At 41.7% G+C, this 22940-nt stretch overlaps 1 protein-coding gene across 2 annotated transcripts in view; it reads left to right on the plus strand.

Moving 5' to 3' along the window:
• Window positions 1-2462: 2462 nt before the first annotated feature.
• LOC140201617 (deubiquitinase DESI2) overlaps window positions 2463-22940 on the plus strand; it is a 179563-nt gene continuing 159085 nt past the window's right edge. For both annotated transcript variants that reach the window (XM_072265993.1, XM_072265992.1), the window contains exon 1: window positions 2463-2582. In XM_072265993.1, the coding sequence (XP_072122094.1) occupies window positions 2544-2582 (39 nt within the window). In that variant the 5' untranslated portion in view covers window positions 2463-2543. The remainder of the gene's footprint in view (window positions 2583-22940) is intronic.

Here is a 22940-nt window from a genome sequence, read left to right on the forward strand (position 1 = left end):
GAATGGATAAATTATATATATTATAATCAACAGAGATTCATTAACTACACTGATGATGCATTAGAGGCCTTGAGGCAGCAGCTAGATGCAACCAGTAGAGTGGCGTGGCAAAATAGACAGGTACTAGACTGGCTATTGGCAGAAAAAGGAGGAGTTTGTGTAATGTTTGGGGAACAGTGCTGTACTTCTATACCGAATAACACTAGTCCGGAGGGATCGTTTACCAGAGCAATGAATAAACTGAAAAATCTAAGGAAGGAAGTTAAACAAAATGCAGGGTTTGGACACCAGTTCTTTGACTGGTTAAACAGCAAACTAGGAGGATGGGGAGCATGGCTGACCAAGATTGCAGTAACCATTGGTATTGTATTGCTAAGCTGTGCGGTCATTCTGTGCTGTTTTCTTCCATGCCTCAAGTCGCTTGTAGTGCGTGCTGCAATGAAACGGTTTCCGATGCTCCTGAAAATTGTTGGGTCGAGCCCTACGGAGAAGGAGGCACTGATGATGTATTCGTACAGTCTACAAGACACGCAAAACGAACAGGAGAGAGAGATGAAATATGTGAGGATTAGGCTGTGAAGGCTCCTGAGTCTTTTTCCCTGTCTCAGATACGAAGGGATGGGTTTTTGGCTCAGCGGCCTAGGGAGTTAGGGAGAGGACACTTTGAGTCCTAAGCGCAGGAAACTATAGTTTAACCCAAATTTGGGAGTAAATGCGTGGCTTTATTTGAGCTTTTGTGCATAGACTCTCAGTCCTCTCTCTCTCTGTATGAGACCTTGTGGGTCTCAAAGGGTGGATTATATTGGAAAATGTAAACGCATACATTATATTTTCTATGTATTACAGTATTTACTCAACAGTATTTCAGTATTTACTCAAATGCACGCATTGTATTTTCTATATTTACTATGTAACCACTGCTAGCTGAATAGAGGGTATTCACTATGTAGCCATGACTTTTGACCTAATCACTATTAATTCATGAAGAGAACTAGAATGAAACCAAGTAGAAAGATAACGGTGGCGAGTAAGGTGATGAAATAGGTGGCAGCAAGACTAATTAAGAAATAACTGTGGTTAGGGATGAGAGGACACCTGGTCTAAAATGTAAACAAGGACATAATTAAGTTGGGGAGTAAATCAATAGTGGAAAGTTGAGAGCGGATATATTTATGATATGTAATCACAGGCCAACTGGATATGATAATGTAGCTAAGATAGGAAATTGCTATAAAAAATGCTGTATACGAGCCTCAATGGGCAGTCAGCAACTACCTTTCTGATTGTCTCAGCTTTGATTTGCAAATTAAAGTTTAAAACTTCTTGAAGGATTTTCTGCGTCTTCTTGTCGTTTGTGAGAAACGAGAAACCACGACACCTTCATCCCTATACCCTTTGATGCCCTGGCTAATCAAGAACCTATCTATCTCTGCCTTAAATGCACCCAATGACTTGGCCTCCACAGCTGGTCGTGGAAACAAATTCCACCGATTTACCACCCTTTCACATAGCCAAGTGGTTAAGGCGTTCGTCTAGTGATTTGAAGGTCACTAGTTCGAACCTCAGCTGTGGCAGCGCGTTTGTGTCCTTGAGCAAGTCACTTAATCACACATTACTCTAGTCTGTGCCAGGAGTGGCACCCCACACAGACTTCCAATCTGCGCCTTGTAAGGCATGAAAATGCCCGACGCAGGCCTCTCATGGTCTGAGTCGACATTCTCCTCCCCCTCACTAAAGTAATTTCTCTGCACCTCTGTTCTAAATGAACGTCCTTCAGTCCTGAAGTCATGTCCTCTTATCCTGGACTCCCCTACCTATAACTTTGCCATATCTAATCTGTTCAGGCCTTTTAACATTAGGAATGTTTCTATGAGATCCCCCTTCATTCTCCTGAACTCCAGGGAATACAGACGTTCCTCATATTGCAACCCTTTCATTCCTGGAATCATTCTGGTGTTGCTTCTCTCTTATTTCCTGCAAGGATGATTGTTTTGCTTTTTGCTTTTTGCAACACGTTTCATTAGGACAAACATGATCTTAAATTAACATAGCGCATACGTAAGATTGACTACAGAACTCCGTCTTGCCGTTTCCACTCTAATATCTCACCCTGACCAGCATCGACGCTGCCCGCTCCATTCGCCAAGCCGTCGCCCGCTGGGTGGCGCTTTCGACTAGCCTGAGAGCAGGGCTTCCCCTCCTCCTAAGACGTCGCCGCCTGCGGTGGGAGGCTGGAGACAACTGCGCTGAGTTAGGGAATTTTTTTCTCTCTCCCTCCACCCCCACCTCCGCGGCATGTGAACGCGCATGCGCGTGGCCACCCGCCTGACCCATCCGTCTGGAGCTGTGCAGCGGCGGTGAACGTGTGTGGATTTCTTTTGGAGGGTGGGGGGAGCGCTTGTAAACAGGGAGGGAGGGGCCGGGTGAGGAGGGGGAGGGGAGGGGAGGGGAGGGGAGGGGAGGGGAAGGGGCGAGACGAGACGAGACGAGACGAGACGAGGCGAGGCGAGGCGAGGAAGAGGAGTCGAGCCGGTACAGAGAGAATGGCTAACGAGCCGGTGATCCTCAACGTCTACGACATGGTGAGTGAAGCAGCGGCCGAAGGTACCCTCCGTCTTCACCACCTTCCCCCATAACTTACTCAAGTAGCTGCGATCTGTTGCTAACACTCCCAACTTTCCACATTACTGCTTGCATTCATTTAAGGCGCAACCGGCTTTAATTTCATTTACTTTCCATCACTCCTAAATTTATTCAATTTAACAAAGAAACAGTGAAATAGGTCTCAAACAGAAACCCCATTCAATTGAGACCAGAATATCTATATCTTGTAAATTTCAAGATATCCGATAAATGGAGAAATTTGTTGTCCACTTTGGATTTGTATATTTTATCTCTGGATTTTTATTTGTATATTTTATCTTAGTTGGAAGTAGAATTTGTTTTTTCCTCAGTCGTGTTTTTGTGGAGAGTGCTTTCTCATTTTGTTAATCGGGACTACTTTGAGTAATATTTACATTTTCAAGGAGTTTGTGTGCTTGTGAGTCTAACAAAAATACGGATGTTGGAAATCTGAAATGAAAACAAAATTCGGGAAGCAGATCAAACAGCATTTGTCGAAAGAGAAACTTGAATTAATGTTGCAGGTTAGACAGCTTTGAGAGATACTGTTTTTATTTTGTTGGTTGAGATGTGGTATAGCATAAAATGGCCTAAGATTTGGTTTAAAGTATTTCTCAAAGTTAAACTGAAAGTTTTTAAACTTTGCCTAAAACTTAATGACAACTTGTTGATTAAAATCTTTCATAAGATTATTTAGACCAAAAGACATAGGAGCAGAATTAGGCCATTTGGCCCGTCATCTGCACCACCTGCCATTCAATCATGGCTGATCCTTTTTCCCCCTCCTCAGCCTCACTCCCTGGCCTTCTCCTTGTAACCGTTGATGCCATGTCCATTCAAGAACCTGTCAAGCTCTGCCTTAAATACATCCAATGACCTGGCCTCCACAGCTGCCCGTGGGAATTAATTCCACAAATTCACCATCCTCTGGCTAAAGGAATTTCTCCACATCGCTGTTTTAAATGGACGTCCCTCTATCCTGAGGCTGTGTCCTCTTGTCCTAGACTCCCCCACCATGGGAAACATTGTTTCCACATCTACTCTGTCTAGGCCTTTCAAATGTTTGAAAGGTTTCAATGAGATACCCCCTCATTCTTCTAAATTCCAGCTGGTACAGACCCAGAGCTATCAAACATTCCTTGTATGATAACCCTTTCATTCCCAGAATCATCCTTGTGAATCTCCTCTGAACCCTCTCCAATGCCAGCACATCTTTTCTTAGATGACAAGCCCAAAACTGTTCACAATACTCAAGGTGAGGTCTCACTAGTGCCTTATAAAGCCTCATCATCACATCCCTGCTCTTGTATTCAAGACCTCTTGAAATGAATGCTAACATTGCATTTGCCTTCCTCACCACCGACTCAACCTGCAAGTTAACTTTTAGAGTGTTCTGCACAAGGACTCCCAAGTCCCTTTGCATCTCAGATTTTTGGATTTTCTTTAGAAAATAGTCAGCACTTTTATTTTTTTCTACCAAAGTGCATCACTATGCATTTTACAATATTGAATTTCATTTGCCACTCTCCTGCCTGTTCTCCTAATCTACGTCCTTCTGCAGCCTACCTGTTTCCTCAACACTATCTGCCCCACCACTGTAAACTTAAAGTATGTCAGACCAAATAACCACAGCACAAAAGATCGTTACTTATCTTTTGGCCCGTTTATTTCTTTGAGCTCAGCCGGCGAGTGAACTTGGTCCCGACATCAGGGGAGAAGCGTTCTCATCCTTCCGGTGGTTCAGCAAGTTCACTGTTCACCTTCGAGAACTGTTATAATTTATAAGATCACCGATACAAAAGAACAATCAGTTTGATAACCATTCCAGCCAAGTCAATGGACTATTGATACAAAAGAACGCAAACACGAGGAAATCTGCAGATGCTGGAAATGCAAGCAACATACACACAATGCTGATGGAATGCAGCAGGCCAGGCAGCATCTATAGGAAGAGGTACAGTCGACGTTTCGGGCCGAGACCCTTCGTCAGGACGAACTGAGAGAAGAGATAGTAAGAGATTTGAAAGTGAGGGGGGAGGGGGAGATCTGAAATGATAGGAGAAGACCGGAGGGGGAGGGATGGAGCTAAGAGCTGGAAAGTTGATTGGCAAAAGGGATACAAGGCTGGAGAAGGGAGAGGATCATGGGACGGGAGGCCTAGGGAGAAAGAAAGGGGGAGGGGAGCACCAGAGGAAGATATTATGAGAGGGACAGAGGGAGAAAAAAGAGAGAGAAAGAAAGGGGGAAAAATAATAATAAATAAGAGATGGAGTAAGAAGGGGAGGAGGGGCATTAACGGAGGTTAGAGAAGTCAATGTTCATGCCATCAGACGGAACATAAGGTGTTGTTCCTCCAACCTGAGTGAGGCTTCATGTTGACAGTAGAGGACACCATGGATGGACATATCAGAGTGGGAATGGGACGTGGAATTAAAATGTGTGGCCACTGAGAGATCCTGCTTTCTGTGGTGTTCAGCGAAACGGTCTCCCAGTCTGTCTTCCTCCTTTCTTAAAGAGTAGAGTTATATTTGCAATGTTCCAGTCCTTGGGTTCCTTGCCAAAGTCCAATGATTTTATAAAGATCATTACCTATGCCTCCACAGTCTCTATTGCTACCTCCTTCAGAACTCAAGGTGCAGTTCATCTGGTCCAGGTGACTTAGGTCCTTCAGCTTTTTTGAGCACCTTCTCCCTTGTAATAGGAACTGCACTCACATCTCTTCCCTCACACCCTTCCACATCTGGCACACTGCTCATGTCTTCCACAGTGAAGATTGATACAAAATGCTCATTTAGTTCATCTGCCATCTCCTTGGCTCCTGTTATTATTTCTTTGACCTCATGTTCCGGCAGTCCTCGATCCATTCTCATCTCTTTTATTTTTTCACATACTTGAAAAAGCTTTTAATACCCACTTTGATATTGTTTGTAAGCTTGCTTTCATATTTAATCTTTTCTCTCCTAATGATTCTTTTAGTTGCTGTCTGTAGGGTTTTAAAGCTTACCAATCTTCTGTCTTCCCACTATTTTTTGCTTTGTTGTATGCCTTCTGTTTTGCTTTTACATTAGCTTTGACTTCCCTTGTCAGCCACTGTTGTTCTGTTTTGCCATTTGAGTATTTCTTTGTTTTTGGAATACATCTATTCTGCAGTGTCCTCATTTTTCCCAGAAACTCATGCTATTGCTGTTCTGCTGTCATCTCCTTCCAACTTACTTTGGCTAACTCCTCTCATACCACTGTAATTTCCTTTACTCCACTGAAATACTGCTCCATCACATTTCAAGTTGAACTTAATCATATTGGATCATTTCCTCCTTGGGGTTCCTTAAGCTCCCTAATCACCATCTTGTAGGCATTCAACAAACTCACTCTCTTGAGATCCATTGCCAACCTAATTTTCCCAATTGACCTGTATGTTGAAATCTTCCATGACTGCTATAACATTGCCCTTTTGACAAGCCTTTTCTATTTCATGTAATCCTGTTGTCAACATCCCAGCTACATTTGGGAGGCCTGCCATTAGGTTGTTTCTTAATTCAACCCACAAGGATTCGACATCTTCCGATCCTATGTCACATCATTCTACTAATTTGATGCCACTCTTTACCAGCAGAGCCACATCACCCCCTCTGCCTTCCTTCCTATAACTCCAATACAACGTGTAACCTTGGACATTCAGCTCCCAACTACAACCATCCTTCTGCCATGGTTCAGTGATGGCCACGTCATACCTGACAATCTGTGAAAGTGCAACAAGATCATCCACCTTATTTCTTATACTCCGAACATTGAGGTATAACACTTTGAGTACTGTATTTGCTGCCCTTTTTGATTCTGCATCTCTAGTGCACTGGTATTCATTCTGCTGGCTGCAATTTTGTCCTATCATCTGCCTGCCCTTCCTGACAGCCTGACTGCATGCTATCTCTACTTTTTTACCATCCGTCCTATCTTGCGTCCCTTCACTGTCGTTCCCACCCACCTGGAAAATTAGTTTAAACTCTCCCCAAATGCTCTAACAAACCTGTTCGCAAGAATATTGGTTTCCCTTGAGTTCAGGTGCAACCCGTCAGAAGAAATCCCAATGATCCAAGAACCTGAAGTCTTGTCCCCCGCACCAGCTTCTCAGCCACACATTAATTTGTTAAATCATCCTTTTTCTACCCTCACTAGCATGTGGCATGGGTAGCAATCCGGAAATTACTACTGAGGAGGCCCTACTTTTCAGTGTCTACCTAGCTCTCTAGGTTCTCTTTTCAGGACCTCTTTGCTTTTCCTTCCTATGTTATTGGTACCAATATGTACCAGGACATCTGGCTGTTCTCCTTCCCTCTCCAAACAGTTTTGGACACGATCCGAGGCATCCCTTACCCTGGCTCCTGGGAGCAACATTGCATTCAGGTGTCCTGTCATGTCCACAGAATCTCCTGTCTGTTCCCTTGACTATTGAGTCCCCTATCACTACTGCTCCCCTCTTCTCCCTCTTTCCCTTCTGCACCACGGATCCATGATCAGTGACAGTAACCTGGTCTCCATGGCATTCCCCTGGGAGGACATCCCCCACAATAGTATCCAAAGAGGAATACTTTGCTGCCACAAGAAAGCTACTCACCTTACCTCAACTCTGAACTGTTTCTACATGAGTATATATATTCATTTTCAAGAGCTCAACAACTCATGTTCTCAGTATTATTTATTTGCTTTTATTTGTACAATTTGTGGTCTTTTGCACATTGGAGTTGTTGGTCAGTCTTTCTGTGTAGTTTTATTAAATTCTATTGTAGTAGAGTAGTGTAGTTCTGATGAAGCGGTTTCCAAAGTGGCAAACTAAATTAATTTAAATTTATATTAGAGAAGCTCATTCATACTATCCAACTTTAACCATGTTTATTAACTTTGACATTTCTGTGGAGTTTAAAAGTCACTTTTTAAAATAACTCAAAATATTATGCATTTATTTAGTTTTGTGAAATTTATAAGTGATTTATTTTGCAACAGTGTCACATAAATAAGGCACTAACTGTAACCGTTATCTCTGTAAAGCTCAAGGAGAAGGATTCATCAAGACCATTGTTGTCTTACCTCCTCCTGAATGCTATACTTAATTTTACTTATTTTGCAACCAAGTTCACCTGTATTTGTGACATTTTTGATGGAGGTTTATCTGCAAATCTTGTTTGTCCCCATTTCACAAGGTTTTATGTTCAAGTAGATATACAAGGAGAAAATAAGTTGGGTTTTATAGCAGCGAGACATCGAGACAGCACAGCACAGCTCCAATGACCTGGGCTCAATCCCCTGCAGAGTTTGCACATTCTTCCTGTGACTATGTGAATTTCTCCTGGGTGCTCTGGTTTCTTTTCACTTCCCAAAAGTATGCAGGTTAGTAGGTTAATTGGCCTTTATAAGTTCCCTCCTAGTTTGTAGCTGAGTGTTAGAATCTGTGAAGTTTGTTGATGGAATGTGGCGAAGTAAGGTGGGTTAAGAGGTTCCGCGTTGCTGAAAATCCAGAACGACACACAGAAAATGCTGGAGGAACTCAGTGGGTCAGGCAGCATCTATGGAAATCAATAAATAGCTGTTGTTTCAGGCTGAGACCCTTCATCGGAACTACACTATTCTACTACAATAGAATTTAATAAAACTACACAAAGACTGACCAACAATTCCAATGTGCAAAAGAAGACAAATGGTACAAATAAAAACAAATAAATAATACTGAGAACAGAGTTGTAAAGTTCTTGAAAATGAGTCTGTAGGTTATGGAGTCAGTTCAGAGTCGAGGTGAGTGGAATTATCTATGTTGCTTTCTTGTGGTAGTGCTTAATGGTGGGGAGGGCTTAGCCTGTAATGGACTAGGTGGTATCTGCCACTTTCTGTAGATTTTTCTGTTCCTGGGTGTCTTCATACCAAGCCGTGATGAGGTTACTCTCCCACTGTAATCTACAGTTTGACAGAGTTTTAGGTGACTGTTCCAAACCTTCACATATTTCTAAGAAAGTAGAGGTGCTTTTTGCGCTTTCTTTGCGATGTTCGTTACAACCCAGTGCATAAATGTCTTGTATCTGGAAGGAAAACATTAGGTTCCTTAACTATCCTTGGTAGTTAAAACAATGTGTATGGGTACTAAAGAGTTTGTGTGATAAAATCACATGTAAATTAAAACTGAATGCATTCCATTAAGGTTAATGCAGAAGTTAGAGCAAGCGAAACTGGAACAGGAGTCATGAAGCTGGCTCTGCCATTTAGCAAGACCATGGTTAATCTGCTCTTGATCTTCACTACCTTTCCCTTCCACCTCCTTATCCTCTACTTGAGTTGTTTAACAGTCTTGTCAGGTTCCGCCTCCACTACTCTTTGGGATAGAAAATTCTAAAGACTTCTCGTCTCGAGTGAAGAAGTTCTCCTTGTCTACTTTGTCAATTCCCCTCAGAATCATATGTTTTAACACATTCATCAGTGAATATTGTATACTTCAATGAGGCTGAACCTACAATTTTTTCCTTCACTGTGACCCCAGATATAACATAACAATATAAGAAATAGGAGCAGGATTGATCCATCTGGCCTGTCGAGCCTGCTCCGCCATTCAATAAAATCATGGCTGATCTGGCCTTGGACTCATCTCTACCTCCCTGCCTTTTCCTCAAAACCCTTAATTCCCTTATTATGCAAAAATTGATTCAACCTTATCTTAAATATATTTACTGAGGTAGCCTCCACTGCTTCATTGGGCAGAGAATTTCATAGATTCACCACTCTCTGAGAAAAGTAGTTCCTCCTCATCTCCGTCCTAAATCTACTCCCCTGAATCTTGAGGCTATGTCCCCTAGTTCTAGTTTTACCTACCCCTGGAAACAATTTTTCTGCTTCTTCTGTTATCTGCCCCTTTCATAATTTTATATGCTTCCATAAGATCTCCTCTCATTCTTCTGAATTCCATCGAGTACAGTCTCAGGCGGGTCAATCTCTCATCATAGCCTAATCCCATCATCTCTGAAATCAACCTGGTGAACCTCCTCTGCACCACCTCCAAAGCCAGTATATCCTTCCTCAAGTAAGGAAACCAGAACTGCACACAGTACTCCAGGTATGGCCTCACCCTGTACAGTTGCAGCATAATCTCCCTGTTCTTCAATTCAATTCCTCGAGCAATGAAGGCCAACATTCCATTTGCCTTCTTGATAGCCTGTTGCACCTGCAAACCAACCTTTTGTGATTCATGCACAAGCACTCCCAAGTCCCTCTGCTCAGCAGCATGGTGCAATTTTTTACCCTTTAAATAATCTGCACTTTCATTTTTCCTTCCAATGTGGATGATCTTGTGTTTACCAACATTGCACTCCATCTGCCAGACCCTTGCCCACTCACTTAACCTATTTATATCTCTCTGCAGACCCTCCATATCTTCTGCACAATTTGCTTATTGACTCAATTTAGTATCATCAGCAAACTTAGCTACACTACACTCAGTCCCCTATTCCCAATTGTTAATGTATTTTGTGAGCAATTGCGGGCCCAGCACTGACCCCTGCAGCACACCGCTCACCACTGATTGCCAACCAGAGTAATACCCATGTATCCCAACTCTGCTTTATATTAGTTAACCAATTCTCCACCATGCTCTATCACTGTCAACTCTATGCATTCTTATCTTATGGACAAGTCTTTTAAGTGACACCCTATCAAATGCCTTCGGGAAAAATAAGTAAATAACGTCCATCTGTTCCCCACTATCCACTGCGCTTGTTATATCCTAAAAGAACTTCAGTAAGTTTGTCAAACATAACTTCCCTTTGCTGAATCCATGCTGTGTCTGCCTGATGGATCCATTTCTTTCCAGATGCCTTGCTATTTTTTCTTTAATGATAGCTTCAAACATTTTCCCAACTACAGATGTTAAACTAACTGGCCTATAGTTACCTGCCTTTTGCCTACATCCTTTTTGGAACAGTTGCGTGACATTTGCCATCTTCCAATCTGCCAGGACCTGCCCAGAGTCCAAAAAATTTTGGTAAATCATCACCAATGCCCCTACTATAACTTCTGCCATTTCTTTGAGTACTCTGTGATGCATTCCATCAGGACCAGGGGACTTATCTGTCTTCAGGCCCACAAGTTTGGTCAGCACTACCTCTTTAGTGATAGCTATTATATCGAGATCCCCACCTCCCATGGCATCCATAACATCTTAGATGTCTCCTTCACCATGAAAATTGACACAAAATAGTCATTCAGAGCCTTGGCCATTTCCTCATTACCCAGTATCAATTCCTCCTTCTCGTCCTCTGAGGGACCTACATTCACATTAGCCATCCTTTTCCACTTTATATAATTATAAAAACTTTTGCTATCCGTTTTTATAATTTGTGCTAGTTTATTTTCATAATCTAGTTTCCCTTTCTTTATTGTTCGCTTCGTGGTACTTTGTTGCTTTTTAAAGTTTTCCCAATCTTCCAGTTTCGCACCACTCTTGGTGACTCTGTATGCACGAGCTTTTAGCTTGATGCTGTCTTTTATTTCCTTAGCTATCCAAGGCTGGTTCTCCCCACCCTTACTGTCCTTGTTTTTAAATGGAATACACTTCTGTTGAGCACCGTGAATAATCTCTTTGAAAGTCTTCCTCTGTTCCTTAACTGTCCAACCATATAGCCTGTGTTCCCACTCTACACTAGCCAAATTCTCCCTCATCCCATTGCAGTCTCTATTGTTTAGGCGTAATACCCTGGTATTCGATCAAACTGTTGTGCCCTTCGTTTGTATGAGAAATTCATTCATACTGTGATCACTCTTTCCAAGAGGATCCCTACTACAAGATCACTAATTTTACCTGTCTCATTGCACAGGACCAGATCTAAGATAGCACGTTCCCTTGTAGGTTCAGTAAGATGCTGTTCAAGAAAGCCATCACAGATGCATTCTATGAAGTCCTCCTCAAGACTGTCTCGACCAGCTTGATTCACCCAATCTATGTGTGAGTTAAAGCCCCCCATAATTACTGCTGTTCCATTCTTGTATGCCTCAGATGTTTATTGCCTGTCCCACTGTACTGTTATTATTTGGTGATTGATAGACAACTCCCATCAGTGAATTTTTCCCTTTACTATTCCTAATCTCTACTCAGATGGATTCAACATTCTGCTCCTTTGATCTTACATCGTCTCTCACTATCGCCCTGATCTCATCTTTAATTAAGAGTGCTACCTCACCTTCTTGCCTATCCTGTATTAGCAGATATCCCATGATATTTAATTCCCAGTCCTCTCTACCTTGGACTGGGAAGGTCAGGGTGAGGCCATACCTGGAGTACTGTGTGCAGTTCTGGCTTCCTTACTTGAAGAAGGATATACTGGCTTTGGAGGTGGTGCAGAGGAGGTTCACCAGGTTGATTTCAGAGATGATGGGATTAGACTATGGTGAGAGATTGACTCGCCTGGGACTGTACCCGATGGAATTCAGAAGAATGAGAGGAGATCTTATGGAAGCATATAAAATTATGAAAGGGACAGATAACATAAGAAGCAGAAACATTGTTTCCAGTGGTAGGTAAAACTAGAACTAGGGGACATAGCCTCAAGATTCAGGGGAGTAGATTTAGGATGGAGATGAGGAGGAACTACTTTTCCCAGAGAGTGGAATGCCAACTTTGCATTTGCCTTCTTTACCATAGATTTGACCTGTAAATTAACCTTCTGAGAGTCTTGCACAATGACTCCCAAGTCCCTCTGCACCTCTGATATTTGAACCTTCTCCCAATTTGGATAAAAGTCTGCACTATTGTTCCTTTTACCAAAACATGTTTCCCAACACTGCTACTTTTTTGGTCATTCTTCCAATTTGTCTAATTTCTGTTGCAATTGCGTTACTTCCTCAGCACTACCTACCCTTCAATCTATTTTCGTATTGGCCACAAACTTTGCCACAAAGCCATTATCCGAATCATTGACAAACAATGTGAAAAGTAGCGGTCCCAAAACTGACCCCTGAGGAACTTGTCACTGGGAGCCAACCTGAAAAGGCCTCCTTTATTCTTTCTTTTCAAATCTTTTTATTATTATGATATTATTCAAAAATAACATGAGTACATTGAAGTAAACAACACTTACAATGTCTCAAGGAAAAAAAACATTTTAAGGATTGAAAAATTTTTGGTGATAATAAAATAACCCTACTAAGCATTTATTTATGAACTATTTATTTAGTAGATGGAGTCAACTTACATTTTCACTTGTCGGTCGTATCCATATAGTTAAAATAATTTTACCAAAATTTTTATATTTATTTCAGAATATCCCTGTTTTTTTGACGAGGAAGTTTTTTGATTGGATTGATTCTATTATTTTATCTTTTATTTGGAATAATAAAAGACCAAGAATTGGTAAATGTCACTTACAAAAGTTGAAAAAGGATGGAGGTCCTGCTAAGAATGTATTACTGGGCTGTTAATGTGCAATACATGTGCTTTTGGTTATATTGGGTTGATAAGAACGATCGGCCAATTTGGGTAGACCTGAATTTGAAAGCTGTGAAACAGTTTTATTTAACCTCGTTATTGGGAGTTGCTTTACCTATACAATTAGCTAAAGTTACTAATTTAAACCTATACCCTGTGATTAAGCATTCTTTACAAATTTGGCTCCAGTTCCGCAATTTTTTTAATCTTAAAAAATTTAAACTTTGTAGTTTAATTTATTGAAATTACTTTTTTAAGCCGCCTTTGAGTGATCCAATTTTTTTTACTCTGGAAAAATAAAGGTATTAATTCTTTTTTGGATTTATTTAAAGAAGATAGATTGATGTCTTTTGAGCAATTAGTTAATAAATATTCTCTTTCATACTCACACTTTTTACAATACCTTCAAGTTAGACAGTTAGGCAGGTATGATATTGTGGCCATCACTGAGCCCTGGCTAAAGGATGCATGTCTCTGGGAGCTGAACGTCCAAGGATACACTGTGTATCGGAAGGATAGGAAGGTAGGCAGAGGGGGAGGCGTGGCTTTATTGGTAAGAAATGATATTAAATCGTTAGAAAGAAGTGATATAGGATCGGAAGGTGCAGAATCTTTATGGGTTGAGCTAAGGAATAGCAGGGGTAAAAAGACCCTGATGGCAGTTATTTATAGGCCTCCAAACAGCTGCAGGGATGTGGACTACAAATTACAACTGGAAATAGAAAAGGCTTGTCAGAAGGGCAGTGTTATGATAATTGTGGGGGATTTTAACATGCGAGTAGATTGGAAAAATCAGGTCGGCACTGGATCTCAAGAGAGAGAATTTGTAGAGTGTCTGCGAGATGGCTTTTTAGAACAGCTTGTTGTTGAGCCCGCTAGGGGATCGGCTGTACTGGATTGGGTATTGTGTAATGAACCGGAGGTGATTGGAAAGATTGAGGTGAAGGAACCCTTAGGAGGCAGTGATCATAACATGATTGAGTTCACTGTGAAATTAGAAAAAGAGAAGTCAAAATCTGATGTGTTGGTGTTTCAGTGGAGTAAAGGAAATTACAGTGGCATGAGAGAGGAACTGGCCAAAGTTGACTGGAAAGAGACACTGGCCGGAAAGACGGCAGAGCAGCAGTGGCTGGAGTTTATGCGAAAAATGAGGAATGTGCAAGACAGGTATATTCCAAAAAAGAAGAAATTTTTGAGTGGAAAAAGAATGCAACCGTGGTTGACAAGAGAAGTCAAAGCCAAAGTTAAAGCAAAGGAGAGGGCATACAAAGAAGCAAAAATTAATGGGAAGACAGAGGATTGGGAAGTTTTTAAAACCTTACAAAAGGAAACCAAGAAGGTCATTAAGAGAGAAAAGATTAACTATGAAAGGAAACTAGCAAATAATATCAAAGAGGATACTAAAAGCTTTTTCAAGTACATAAAGAGTAAAAGACAGGTGAGAGTAGATATAGGACCGATAGAAAATGATACTGGAGAAATTGTAATGGGAGATGAGGAGATAGCAGAGGAACGGAACAAGTATTTTGCATCAGTCTTCACTGAGGAAGACAGCAGGATACCGGACACTCAAGGGTGGCAGGGAAGAGAAGTGTGCGCAGTCACAATTACGACAGAGAAAGTACTCAGGAAGCTGAATAGTCTAAAGGTTGATAAATCTCCTGGACCAGATGGAATGCACCCTCGTGTTCTGAAGGAAGTAGCTGTGGAGATTGCGGAGGCATTAGCGATGATCTTTCAAAAGTCGGTAGATTCTGGCATGGTTCCGGAAGACTGGAAGATTGCAAATGTCACTCCGCTATTTAAGAAGGGAGCAAGGAAGCAAAAAGGAAATTATAGACCTGTTAGCTTGACGTCGGTGGTTGGGAAGTTGTTGGAGTTGATTGTCAAGGATGAGGTTACAGCGTACCTGGAGGCATATGACAAGATAGGCAGAACTCAGCATGGATTCCTTAAAGAAAAATCCTACCTGACAAACCTATTACAATTTTTTGAGGAAATTAGCAGTAGGCTAGACAAGGGAGATGCAGTGGATGTTGTGTATTTGGATTTTCAGAAGGCCTTTGACAAGGTGCCACACTTGAGGCTACTCAACAAGATAAGAGCCCATGGAATTACGGGAAAGTTACATACGTGGATAGGGCGTTGGCTGATTGGCAGGAAACAGAGAGTGGGAATAAAGGGATCCTATTCTGGTTGGCTGCCGGTTACCAGTGGTGTTCCACAGGGATCAGTGTTGGGGCCGCTTCTTTTTACATTGTACATCAACGATCTGGATTATGGAATAGATGGCTTTGTGGCTAAGTTTGCTGACGATACGAAGATAGGTGGAGGGGCCGGTAGTGCTGAGAAAACGGAGAGTCTGCAGAGAGACTTGGATAGATTGGAAGAATGGGCAGAGAAGTGGCAAATGAAGTACAATGTTGGAAAGTGTATGGTTATGCACTTTAGCAGAAAAAATAAACGGGCAGACTATTATTTAAATAGGGAAAGAATTCAAAGTTCTGAGATGCAACAGGACTTGGGAGTCCTCGTACAGGATTCCCTTAAAGTTAACCTCCAGGTTGAGTCAGTAGTGAAGAAGGCGAATGCAATGTTGGCATTCATTTCTCGAGGAATAGAGTATAGGAGCAGGGATGTGATGTTGAGGCTCTATAAGGCGCTGGTGAGACCTCACTTGGAGTACTGTGGGCAGTTTTGGTCTCCTTATTTAAGAAAGGGTGTGCTGACATTGGAGAGGGTACAGAGAAGATTCACGAGAATGATTCCGGGAATGAAAGGGTTAACATATGAGGAACGTTTGTCCGCTCTTGGACTGTATTCCTTGGAGTTTAGAAGAATGAGGGGAGGCCTCATAGAAGCATTACGAATGTTAAAAGGCATGGACAGAGTGGATGTGGCAAAGTTGTTTCCCATGATGGGGGAGTCTAGTACGAGAGGGCATGACTTCAGGATTGAAGGGCACCCTTTCAGAACAGAAATGCGAAGAAATTTTTTTAGTCAGAGGGTGGTGAATCTAAGGAATTTATTGCTACGGGCAGCAGTGGAGGCCAAGTCATTGGGCGTATTTAAGGCAGAGATTGATAGGTATCTGAGAAGCCAGGGCATCAAAGGTTATGGTGACAAGGTGGGGCAGTGGGACTAAATAGGAGAAAATGGATCAGCTCATGATAAAATGACGGAGCAGACTCGATGGGGCGAATGGCCTACTTCTGCTCCTTTGTCTTATGGTCTTATGGTCTTATTTCTTACAAAAATATTTAAGTAATTTTCCTTATATTGGAGGCTGACCTGTTAGATGCTATTATGAGTATGAACCCTTCAACAAAGGGTTCTATTGGAAGAATTTATGATTTATTATTACAATGGGATACGCGTCCTTTATTTAAGATTAAACAAGATTGGGAAAAGGTACTCAATTTAACTTTTATGACGGAGGATTGGATGCGGATTCTGAAGCTGGTTAACTCTTCTTCGATCTGTGCTAGTCATTCACTGATTCAATTTAAAATTGTATATCATTACCATTTGACGAAGGAGAGACTGTCTAAAATATTTTCTAATGTTGGTAGTTATTGTGATAGATGTAAAACTGAGACAGCTACATTGACACATGTTTTGGTCTTGTTCTATATTGGAACAGTTCTGGAAGTCAGTTTTTTCAACAATTTCTAAAGCACTTAAAATTAATTTACAACTTAAATTAACTGTGCTCTTTGGAATAATTCCTCAAAATATCCGTGGTATGTCTGTGTCTGACCAACATGTTATTGCATTTGTTACATTGATAGCTTGGAGGGCAATTTTGTTGAAGTGGAAGGATACATCAGCTCCCACTTTGTCACAATGGTTCTCTCAAGTGATGCTGTGTCTTAGTTTGTAGAAAATTAGAAGTCGAACCTTTGAACCTTTATTTCATTTTGAAAAAAGATGGGGTTTATTTGCTCGTTGTTATCATTTGAGTTAATTGATAGATTTCCTCCACGAGTTAATTGTAAATTTTTGGTATAGATTTTTTTCTTGCTGGCAGTTTGATGTTTATCTTTAGAAGCTTTTTGTATGACGCATGGGTCGTACACCTAATGGGGTTCCCCCCCTTTTTTTTTCCTTTATTCCCACTCGCTGCCTCCTGCCTGTCAGCCATTTCGCTATCTATGCCAGTATCTTTCCTGTAATGCCATAGAATTTAATCTTGTTAAGCAGCCTCATGTGTGGCACCTTATCAAATACCTTCTGAACATCCAAGTAAATGACATCCACTGCCTCTCCTTTGTCCACCCAGCTTGTTACTTCCTTGAAGAAATCTAACAGGCAAGATTTCCCTTTATGGAAACCATGCTGACTTTGACTTATTTTATCATTAGTTTCCAAGTACCTCAAAACTTCATCATTAGTAGTGGACTCCCAATAATTTTCCAGCCACTGAGGTTAGGCCAATTGGCCTATAATTTATTTTCTTTTGCCTTCCTCCCTTCTTAAGGAGTGGAGTGACATTTGCAATTTTCCAATACTGCAGAACCATGCCAGATCAAGTGATTCTTGAAAGATCATGACTAACTCATCTGCTATCTCTTCAGCAACCTCTTTCAGAACTCTGGGATGTAGTCCATCTGGTCCAGGTGACTTATCCACCTTCAGACCTTTCAGTTTGCCTAGCACTTTTTCCTTTGAGATAGCAATGGTACTCTCTCCTGCTCCCTGACACTCAAAGGTCCTCAGGCACACTACTAGTGTTTTTAACAGTGAAGACTGATGCAAAGTACTTATTAAGTTCATCCACCATTTTTTTGTCTCTTCTCTCTCCCCCCCCCCCCCCCATGCTACCTCATCAGCATCATTTTCTAGTGGTCCAATATTGACTCTCACCTCCTTTTTACTCTTTATATAACTGAAAAAAATTGTTAGTATCCTGCTTTATATTATTGGCTAATTTTCCCTCAGATTTCATCCTTTCCCTTCTCCAGTCCTTTGGTATGAACATTGAATTCTCCAACTTCTGGTAATTCCCTCCCCCTCCCTTCCCCTATCCCTATTTCACTCTGCCCTCTCCCCCAGCTGCCTACTACTTCCCTCATGGTTCCGCCTCCTTCTGCCTATTGTGTTTTCCCCTAATCCTTCTTCACCTTCTCTGCCTATCCCCCCCCCCACCCCTTTATCTTTCCCCTTACTTGTTTTTCACCTGGATCCTACCAGCCTTCTCCTTGCCACCCTTCCCCCACCTTCTTTATAGGGCCTCTGCCCCTTCCCTGTTCAGTCCTGACGAAGGGTTCCGGCCCGAAAAGTTGACTGATCATTTACACGGATGCTGCCCGACCTCTGAGTTCCTCCAGTGTGTTGTGAGTGATCCTTTCTCTTCTTACTGCTTTTGTAGTTACCACTTGTTGGATTTTAAAAATTTCCCAGTCATCCTACTTCCCACTCGCTTTTGCTACCTTATTTGCCCTTTCCTTGGCTTTTATGCAGTCCACAACTTCCCTGGTCAGCCATGGTTGCCTACCCCTGCCACTTGAGATCTTCTTCTGTGGGATATATCTATCCGGCACTTGTGAACTAGAAACTTCAGCCACCTCCACTCTGGCTTCATCCATGGCAGCATCCCTTCTGTTCTACCTGGGCAAGCTCCTTTCTCATGCCTTTTTAATTCCCTTTATTCCATTGCGATACTAATATATGTGACTTATGCTCTTCCCTCTCAATTTGCAGTATGAATTCAATCATATAGTGATCACTGCCTCCTAAGGATTCCTTTACCTTAAGCTTCCTAATAAAATCTGGATTATTACACAACACTCAATCTAAGATGGCGCTCAAGCACAAACTGCTCTAAAAAAACCATCTCATAGGCATGCAACAAATTTCCTGTCTTGCAATTCAGCACCATCCTGATTTTCCTAACCCCCTTGCATATTGAAGACCCCCATTACAGTTGTGACATTACTCTTAATACATGCCCTTTCCAGCTCCCATTGCAATCTCAATCCCTCATCTTGGCTGCTATTTAGAGGCCAATAGATGATTCCCATAATGTTTTTTTTAATGGAGTTTCTTATCTCTACCCACAAATATTCAACATTCTCTGACCCTATGTCACCTCTCTAAAGATGTAATTCCATCTCTTACCAACAGAGCCACACTCCCAAGTCAAGTCAAGTCACTTTTTTTTTGTCATTTCAACCATAACTGCTGGTACAGTATACAGTAAAAACGAGACAACGTTTTTCAGGACCATGGTGCTACATGAACAATACAAAAACTACACTGAACTACGTAAAAAACAACACAAAACTACACTAGACTACAGACCTTCCCAGCACTTCGTAAAGTGCTCAGAACAGTGCAGGCATTACAATAAATAATAAACAAGACAATATGCACAGTAGAGGGCAATAGGTTTATAATTATAAATAAATAGAGGTATCAGTCCAGGCTGTGGGTACTCAGGAGTCTGATGACTTTGTGGAAGAAACTGTTACATAGTCTGGTCGTAAGAGTCCGAATACTTCAGTGCCTTTATCCAGATGGCAGGAGGGAGAAGAGTTCGTATGAGGGGTGCATGGGGTCCTTCATAATGCTGTTTGCATTACGAATGCAGCGTGTGGTGTAAATGTCTCCAATGGCGGGAAGAGAGACCCCAATGATCTTCTCAGCTGACCTCACTATCTGCTGCAGGGTCTTGCGATCCAAGATGGTGCAATTTCTGAACCAGGCAGTGATGCAGCTGCTCAGGATGCTCTCAGTACAACCTCTGTAGAATGTGGTGAGGATGGGGGGTGGGAGATAGACTTTCCTCAGCCTTCGCAGAAAGTAGAGACGCTGCTGGGCCACCTATGCCTTCCCACCTATCCTTTTGATATAAAGTATATCTTTTGATGTTAAGCTCCCATCTATGGCCTTCTTTCAGCCACGGCTCAGTGATGCCCACAACCAATTTCTAATTGCGCCATGAGTTCATCCACCTTATTCCAAATTCCACATGCATTCGAATGCAGCACCTTCAGTCCTTCAGTTTTATACTAAAAACATTTCATTAGCTTTGATTATTTGCTGTACCTACATGTTAACATGTGTTAAGATTCCCAGATCCCTTCATTGCACAATGCTTTGCATTTACTCTTTATGAATCACAATTTTGTTTTATTTGTCCTGACGAAGGGTCTCGGCCTGAAACATCGACTGCAGCTCTTCCTAGAGATGCTGCCTGGCCTGCTACGTTCACCAGCAACTTTGATGTGTGTTGCTTGAATTTCCAGCATCTGCAGAATTCCTATTGTTTTTGTTTTATTTATGCAGTTTGGTGGAGTATTTGCTTGACGTGCTTTTGCACATAAGCTTAAAATTACCACTTTATTTCTGATTGCTAATGTCTGTGGTGAATTGAGTTGACTCCGTTTGGGTGACTTTAATATAAATCATTGTTTGATCCTTTAGCTGTAATTAAAGCATGATATAGTGGAGATTTTATAGTATGCAGCGTAAACAATACCTCAAAGTAAATACTGTATTTAAAATTAACCAGTGTTTTTCATTTCATAATAATGTTTGGGTAGTGTTGAATAGTTCTTCTATTCTGATCAGGCACCAGCTATATCAAAACTGATTTTTGATATCTCATACATTGCCCCCAGAATTAATAGTTTGGTGGGTGAGAAGGAACTGTGTAAATGTGAGCTAGTAGATCACGGGTTTGACAAACTGACTTAATTGACCTTGTCTGGAATTTCAGTCAGGGCTGAATAGTATTGGACTGATTGAACTAACTAGTTAAACTGGGGCTAAGCTCTTCGCTCTAGTCAAAAAAAGGTCTGCTGTGAAAGGTGTTGTGTAAGGAATTGTCAAAGATCAGATTTCTGTTAAAAAATGGTGCTGTTTATAGTTTAAAGTATATTTATTATCAAAGTACATGTATGTCACCGTATACAGCCCTGAGATTTGTTTTCTTGTGGACACGCGCCGTAAATCCAAGAAACACAATGAAAGACCACATCCCACAGGACGGACAGACAACCAATGTGCAAAAACGGCAAAGGAGAAAACATAATAATAAAAAATGAATAAGCGATAAATATCGAGAACATGAGATAAATATTGGGAAGAAGCTTTGAACAGTGGCCAGTCGGAGAGATTGGAAGCTGGACAAGGCATAGTTCACTCAGGGTTGCTAATTGAGTAGAAAAGGTAGCAACTCACAGCAGTTTTGGAGCTTTGAGCAGCAGTTAATCAGTGTTCAGGATTGATTAGCAAAGTAAGGCAAGGGCAAGTAGAGTGGCCATCGTTGGAGTACAAAGTTAGAGTGGAGACTTTGAGGCTTTAGCTCTTCAGGGCTTCAACAAGGAGAGGCTTCAGCTTCAGTCAGAGAAGGCAAAAAAAGCTGTAGGTGGAGTTTTTTCCCCCTTTATAGTTGCTCAGTTAGAGTAGTAGAGATGTCAGGCTAGATAGTGGAGCGCGCCTCTAACGGGATTTGAGAAGGCAGGGAGACCTTTGTATCCCAAATGACTACAGCTGTGAGAAGTGGATCCAGCAGCAGCTTCTAACAATCCACGCTAAGGAGTTGGAACTAGAACTGGATAAACTCTGGATCATTTGGGAAGCTGAGGGTGTGATAGGTTGAACATATAGAGAGGTAGTTACACCCAAGTTGCAGGACACAGGAAAATGGGTGACAGCCAGGAAGGGGAAAGGGCTTAAGGAGCCAGTTCAGAGTACCCCTATGGCCACCCACCTCAACAACAGATTTATCACTTTGGATACTGTCGGGAGGGATGACCTAGCAGAGAAAAGTCACAGCAGTCACGTCTCTGGTACTGAGTCTGACTTTGCGATTCAGAAGGGAAGGGGGAGAAGAGGTGACTTGTGGTGACAGGGAATTCATTAGTTGGGGGAACAGAAAGGAGGTTCTGAGGATAAGAATGTGATTCCCAGATGGTATGTTGTCTCCCAGTTGCCAAGGTCTGGGACATTTCAGATCAAGTCCTCAGCATTCTTAATTGGGAGGGTGAACACTGAGAGGTTGTGATCCATGTCGGTACCAATGATGTAGGTAAGAAGAGTGACAAGGTTCTGTAAAGGAAGTTTAGAGAGTTAAGTGCTAATTGATGGGAAGGACCTCCAGTGTTGTAATCTCAGGATTGCTACCCATGCCATGTGCTAGTGAGGCCAGAAATAGGAAGGTTATACAGTTTAACACATGGCTAAGGAGTTGGTGTAGGAGGGAGGGCATAAGATTTTGGAGCATTTTGCTCTCTTCCAGGGGAGGTGGAACTTGTACAGAAGAGATGGTTTGCACCTGAACTGGAGGGGTCTAATATCTTTGTGGGAAGGTTTGCTAGTGCTACACGGTGGGGTTTAAACTATGGTTGCAGAGGGATGGGAACCAGACTGCCTGAACAGTTAGTGAAGAGGTTGTGGTGACAGATGTTGGTAAGACCTCAGACAAAGTTAGGAATTAGAAGGTTGAGAATGGTGTAAAGTGTCCTGAGCTGCATCTACTTGCAAGAAAAAGTTTATGAATCCTTTACAGTTACTTGGTTTTCTGCATTAATACTCATAAAATGTGGTCTGGTCTTCATGTAAGTCACAATAATAGATGAACACAATCTGCTTAAACCAATAACACACAAAACAATTGTACTTTTCACATCTATATTGTACTCATTTTCCAGAATGGAAAAAGTACACGAACCCTTGTATTGAATAACTGGTAGAATTTCCTTTAGCAGGAATAACCTCCCATCAAACATTTTCTGGAACTACTGGACACAATGGCGAGGAGGAATTTTATACCATTCCTCCATATAAAACTGTTTCAGTTCATCAATATTTCTGAGATACCTTGCATGAACTCTTCAAGTCATGCCGGAACATCTCA

This window comes from Mobula birostris, chromosome 8 (assembly GCF_030028105.1).
Source record: "Mobula birostris isolate sMobBir1 chromosome 8, sMobBir1.hap1, whole genome shotgun sequence".
NCBI lineage: Eukaryota > Metazoa > Chordata > Chondrichthyes > Myliobatiformes > Myliobatidae > Mobula > Mobula birostris.